Raw genomic sequence first — 6,813 nt, forward strand, 5'->3', positions numbered from 1 at the left:
CGGAGCGAGCCCCCGCCCGGCTCCGGGGAGCGCCGGCCGCTCGGGCGCGGGCTGGAGCCTCCGGTCCCTGCCGCCCCGGGGGGGAATTGGCCTTTAAACCTCGTGTGTGAACGAGCGACCCTCCGTTTTCAGCCTTAAGGATCCCCCCGCCTCCAGGCTGGGAAGTCCGCGGCAGACGGGGTGCCCTGCACTGGGGGATGGGCAGCAAACAGATGGCCACAGGTGAATGGTCATTATTATGCCGTTAATTGGCTAATCGTGCAAAAAAAGCCCACCCGCTACAGGTGCCATGCAAGTATCGAGCCATTAACTGGGGAGTTGCGCAAGAGACGTGGACTGGCAAAGTGAGACCGGCCGCAAGGGCGGTGTAGTTGTCCTGCGCTTGAGTGGCGGGTGACGCTGTAAATGTAACGCGTCAAGCCGAGTCAGTCCTGCGGCTGCTGCGACGGTCGGGGCCGCTTTGGTGCTGCAACGAGCCTCCTGGGTTAGTTGAGTTGCTTTGCACCAGGGGTGACTCTTTGGGCAGAGCGACCTGGGGGCGCCCATCATCTCTCCGCATAAGGATGGCTGTTGGCTCGGGGAGCTCATCCAGCCTTTGACAGGTCTTGTTTTTAGTCATGTTGGGTGTCCACGCACCCTCCTCATTCAGGCTAACCTGGGTGGCTGTGCTGTTTTATTTGCTGACAGCCCATCCTCCATGCAACAGGCTGTACTGGTTTACATTTTGCCAAGAGCGGACCAAGAGGGGCCTGGCCTGGCAAAAGTACTCGCCATGTCATAAAAATGTCCATCCAGCTATAAAAAGAGCTGATCAGCGACAAAGTTAGTGGTTGAAAATGTGTAACAACTTTACAGCTGGTTTCTGTCCAGCTTTCATTTAAACATATTTTTAAGACTGCTGAAATGGGAGCCCTCCTCTGGGTTAATTAGTTTGATTGACGCCCAGTCTGGTGGCTTTGTGTAGCTGATAGCAGTGAAGGTACTGGAGGTTTTAGTGCTATGTCTGTCTTTTTGCTGGCATGCATGATCTTGCTTTTCAGAGCCTGCTGCATACGAGTGTTTATCTGCAGCAGTGGATCCATTGAAAACTGGTTCGTTTCCTAAGTCCCTGTACAATGTTGGGGTTGTGTAAGGAGATAGACAGCATGTAGCAGGAGCCCTTCATGTGACGCTTCTTCTGTCTTGGGTTAACCTATGGCAGGCAAGTCAAGCCGTCCTAATTTAATTGCATCAGCTTCACCCTCCTCCCCTCCCCTGCAGATGCCTTCCACAGTAGCCAGGGACTGCTGGGGATGGGAGCCCCTTCATTGGTCGTGTTTGTTTCTAGGGGGGCTGTAGGGACCATGGGTTGCAAGTGTTCCTCATTTGTTTACACTCTAAAGATAAATTGCAGTAAGTATAGCTTTTTAAAAACTGCATGTGTGTGGAAAAGAACCTTGCTGATCATTGACTAACCTGCAAATATTACATGGCCTGTTTCTTAAAACAATCCAGTAGTCAGGCTACCATAAGAGGCGAGCCTATATACAAAAAGGATTATCTATAAAACCTCTGCAGTGGTAGCTTCTCAAAATCATGTAGTGTGCAGTGGCTCTCAAACTTTTTAGATGCAAGGCACCCCTTAGAAAATGCTCTTCTTAGCTTTTATTCATTTTTTGGACTACAGTAAAATAATAGAGTAATTCCTCTATTGCAGAGAACTCAGAAGGACCAAAACAGGTCAGAATGTTATTTCATACTATGGATTCATAATCCGGGTTGAGAATTACTGAAATGGTGTGGTACAAATATAGCATTGAAAGTAATACTGCAATGCACTTCTGGATAGCTTCTTTTCTCCTTTTTCCTACATTTTCTACCCAGCTTTAATTTTTTTCTGCCCATTGCTCTAACCAAATGGTAGCTTTATTTTAAATAGCATTACTCCAAGACTTAGTCTTCTAGAACTGCATACTCCTTACATAGCACAGAATTTACTGCTGTTGCACATGCCACTTTTTCTTTGCCTCTCGCATTCTACTCCTCCGCAAGAAACAACAAACACTTCTTACTAAACCATGAAATTCCTGTGTTCAACTCTACTGGGAAAATTTCTTTGCTCCTTCGTGATTTATTTATGGTAAGGAAAAAGGAGATCTGTTGAATAAACTAAGATGGCTTGATTAAAATACCCATTTCCTTTGGTTCTTTTAAATAATTTTTGTGAGTCTGTGCATGTGTTAAATAAAATTACTGAACAGGTCTAGCATCAGTTCTTCTGCTCCTAAGCTATAATAATCTTGTGTGTCCTGTCTAAATATTTAACAGCTATATTACCTCTTGTCCATAGAACACCGGTCCTAGACTAGTCTTACTGACTTCATTTTTATAACATTTAATAAATTGGTATGTGTGTATGTCATCTCTCCTTCTCAGAGAGTTTTTCTTTCACCAAGTTTTTCAGTATCTTACCAAATTTTGCTTTTATAATTTTTTTGTTCTTGATCAAGTTCTTTAGGATATGGAAAATAGCAGAATTTTTTTCCTCTGATTGCCTAATATTTTTTAATATACTTCTAATCATTCTTAATATTTATGAGCCACATTCACAATTATTTCTGCATCCTTCAAGTTTTATGTACTACTTAGATATCTAGCTTTTTGTACCCCAACTGCTTAGCTCATATCATCTTAAATCGTGACTGAATAGCACTTTTTTTTTCTTCCAGTTCTTGAGGCCATTTGACACCGTTGGGGCTTTTGACATTCTCTCCCATGACATTCTCAAAAATCTAAGGAATTACAGACTAGATGAAAGTACTGTAAAGTGGATACGTTACTGGTTGGATGATTGTGCTTAATGAGTAGTCGTCAATGGTTCTAGGTCTAGTGGGAGGAGGTTACAAGTAGGGCTTCCTAAGCATCTGTCCCGGGGCTGGTATGTTCAACATCTTCATTAATGATTTCGATAATGGGATTGAGTGCTCACTCTGCAGATCTGCAGACAACACCAAGTTGGGTGGAGTTGCAGATACTCTGGAGGGTAGGGTTAGAATGACCAAGATACATTGGAGGAATAGTCTGCAATCAATTGGATGAGGTTCAACAAGGACAAGTGCAAAATCCTGCACTTAGGATGGAATAATTGCAGGAACACACATAGTATCATAGTACTTAGGGTCAGAAGGGACCTAAACAGATCATCAGGTCTGACCCCCTGCCCCAGGCAGGAATGGGTGCCAGGATCATATCACCCCAGGCAAATATCTGTCCAGTCTCCTCTTGAAGACCCCCCAAGGTAGGAGAGAGTACCACCTCACTTGGGAGCCCATTCCAGAGCCTGGCAGCCCTAACTGTAAAGTAATGTCTCCTGATGTCCAGCCTGAACCTTCTCTCTAACAATGTGTTGCCATTATTTCTAGTAACCCCAGGTGGTGCCCAGGGGAATAGAGCCTCCCCCAATTCCCCGGTGAGTTTGTGAATGGTCATCCGATCCCCTCTCAGACTTCTCTTGTGGAGGCTGAATGTGGTTCAGGCCCTTTAGCTCCTCTTTGTAGGGCCTGCCCTGCTGCCCCTTGCCCGGTGAGTTTGTGAATGGTCATCCGATCCCCTCTCAGACTTCTCTTGTGGAGGCTGAATGTGGTTCAGGCCCTTTAGCTCCTCTTTGTAGGGCCTGCCCTGCTGCCCCTTGACCATGTGAGTGGCCCTCCTCTGAACCCTCTCAATGCTAGCCACATCCCTCTTGAAGTGTGACGCCCAGAACGGGATGCACTAGTTTAACTGTGGCCTGACCAATGCCGCATAGAGGGGAAGGATCACCTCCCTGGACCTGCTAGTGATGCATCTGTAGATGCACGACAAGGTGCGGTTAGCCTTACTGGCCACTTCCTCACATTGGCGGCTCATGTTCATCCTGGAGTCAACCATGACTCCAAGATCCCTTTCTGCCTCTGCGTTGACAAGAAGGAAGTTCCCCAGCCTATAGGTGTGTTGCTGGTTCCTTCTTCCTAGATGCAGCACCTTGCACTTGTCTGCGTTGAATTCCATCCTATTTTCATCTGCCCACCTCTGTAATTTGTCTAGATCTAGCTGGATTCTGTTCCTCCCTCCAGTGTGCCCACCTCACCCCACAACTTGGTGTTGTCAGCAAATTTGGACAGTGTGCATTCCACACCCACATCCAATCACTGATAAAGATGTTAAACAGTACAGGCCCCAAGCCTATCCTGTAGGGGGCCCCATGTTACCCAGTGCTGCCGCTTTACTTCCTATGTATTTGAAAAAGGACTTTTTATTATCCTTAATTCTGGTCGCTAGCCCTAGCTCCATCTCTGCCTTAGCCTTCCTAACAGCCTCCCTGCAGTCCCGAGCAACAGAGGTGTAATCCTCCTTGGTTCCACTGTTTGTACACCTCCTTTTCTCCTCTCAGGAATCCCTGGATCCCTTTGCTGAGCCATGGGGGCTTCTTAGCACTCCAGCCCCACTTGGTGCGCATTGGGACTGACTCCCTTTGAGCTTGGAGGATTGTCTCCTTGGAACAACCACCTGTCTTGGACTCTCATCTCACTGAAGCTCTGAGGCCCCAATGCCTCTCCTACTAACCTTTTTAGCTTACAGAAGTTGGCCCTCCTGAAGTCGAGTACCCCTGCCTTGCTGCTTGCTTTCACCACCCTGCGCTGGATAGCAAATTCCAGCAGGCGATGATCACTGTTGTGCTCAGGCACTTGACTACCTGCAGACCCCTCACCAGGGGTCTTGGCAAGGACCAAGTCCAGCAAGGCATTTTCCCTGGTGGGACTATGAACATCCTGAGTTATGTGGAGGTCCTGTATCTCGGCTAGGAACCTACATGAGCAGTTGGACCTGGCTGACTGCTCCTCCCAGCAGATGTCTGGGTAGTTTAGGTCACCCATGACAACCACATCTCTTGACTTTAGAGCCTCTGTGAGCTGACCTGAGAATTCCAGGTCCAGCTCGTCCCCCTGGTGAGGCGGTCTGTAGTAGATGCCCACTCTCAAGTCCCTTTCCTCATGCCCCCCTTGCATTCTTACCCAGAGTGCCGCATTTTGCCCTGCCTCTGACCCCATCCTGATCACTGAGGATGTGTATTGCTCTTTGATGTATAATGCTACACCCCCCCACCCCACTTTTTCCTGCTGTGTCTCGCCTGTACAGCCTGTATCCCTCGATGTCCACTGCCCAGTTGTGGGTAGAATCCCACCAGGTTTCCGTGAGCCCCACTAGGTCTGGGTTTTTGCTAGCTAGCAGGAGGGCGAATTCCTTCTGCTTATTCCCTATGCTTCAAGCATTTGTGTAGAGGCATTTGAGGCCTTCTGTAGGTGCCTGTGCCGCTCCGTTGTTCCTAAGCCTGCCCTGGCCCTTGTTACTTACCTGGGTACTACCTGTGCACGCCACCTGGCTTGACGGCAAAGTGTCCTTATGTTCCTCTTTGTCCCCGTCCCCCGGTGAACCTAGTTTAAAGCTTGCCGTACGAGATCAGCCAGCCTGGAAGATTGGGGAATGGCTGGCTAGGCTGCAGTACTGCAGAGAAGGACCTGGGGGTTATAGTGGACCATAAGTCGAATATCAGCCAACTGTGTCTTGTTACAAAAAAAAAAAAAAAAGCCAACAGCATACTTGGTTGTATCAACAGGAGTGCCACCTTGCAAATCAAGGGCAGTGATTCTCTCTTTGGCACTGGTGCAACTTTACCTGCCCAATTTTGGGTCCCATGCTTCAACAGGGGAGTACTGAGCACATCAGAAAGTGTTCAGTGCAGAGCAACAAACCTGATTAGGTGCCTGGGAAGCATGACTTATGAGAAAAGGACTTGATTATCTAGTCTGGAGACTAGAAGATTGAGGGGGAGATTTGATACCTGAAGGGTGGTTATAGAGAGTGTGGAGATGGACTACAGGTGACAGGATGAGAAGCAATGGCCTCGAGGTGTAGTAGAGGAAATTTAGGTTGGAGATTAGGAGGAATTTTCTGACTATGAGGGTGGTTGAGCATGGAAACAGGCTACCTAGAGAAATTATGGAATCTCCATCCTTGGAAATTTTCAAGAGAAGGTTGGACAGACACTTGACTGGGATGGTTTAGTCTGGGGTGATATGGCCTTGATCAGGGGACTTGACTACATGATCTCAGGAAGTCCCTTCCAGCCCTACTTTCCTATGATCCTATGAACTTGTTAGTGTTTTCTTCTTTTTTTTAATATGGTAATATATTTAGAATTCCCATTGCAACATAATGCTTTCTTTTTAGTTCAGAATGGCAGGGGGATATGTTCTTATGTCGTAATGCAATCTTATTCAACATTAGTGAATTTTAAGATCTTTGTTTTTGTCTTAGTATATTTCGATTAATTTTTTTAAAGAAGTTCTAAGACTATCCTTTCTTAGAACATAAGTTCACCTACATCTAAGGTACAATTCTTATTTTCAGCCTGTGTTTCAGTTTTCCCTAGCTACAGTTTGGTGACTTGTTTAGTTAGAGTACTTTTTTAAGTTTATACCATTTCTATATGAAATATGTTGTATTACCAAAAACAATTATTTACGAATAAAACTACATCTACCCTGGGACTTCAGCTGATAAAACAGTAATGGAGTATATTACGTGAATAGTATTTCGACTCTCTAGCAGTGCCCTGTGTTCCAGTATTGGGTAAGCAGAAATAATAAATGCTGTAGCAAACTAGAGAAAATACACACGCAATTCTCAAACCAGTTTTGATTTTTCCATCCACATCAATGTATAATTTTGCTATACTGTGCTTATCTTTTCTGCTCTAAACTCAGTGACAGATCTGATTTTTTTTTTGGAAGCAGG

At 46.1% G+C, this 6,813-nt stretch overlaps 1 protein-coding gene across 3 annotated transcripts in view; it reads left to right on the forward strand.

Moving 5' to 3' along the window:
- The first annotated feature begins 124 nt into the window (after nucleotides 1-124).
- Nucleotides 125-6,813, forward strand: part of CUNH8orf88 (chromosome unknown C8orf88 homolog) — a 35,968-nt gene continuing 29,279 nt past the window's right edge. For all 3 annotated transcript variants that reach the window (XR_003096426.1, XR_003096427.1, XM_025216579.1), the window contains exon 1: nucleotides 125-222. Coding sequence is in view for 1 of the 3 variants with exons in the window: in XM_025216579.1 (XP_025072364.1) it covers nucleotides 198-222 (25 nt within the window). In the remaining 2 variants the exon portion in view is untranslated. The remainder of the gene's footprint in view (nucleotides 223-6,813) is intronic.

This window comes from Alligator sinensis, unplaced genomic scaffold, assembly GCF_000455745.1.
Source record: "Alligator sinensis unplaced genomic scaffold, ASM45574v1 scaffold946_1, whole genome shotgun sequence".
Lineage (NCBI taxonomy): Eukaryota > Metazoa > Chordata > Crocodylia > Alligatoridae > Alligator > Alligator sinensis.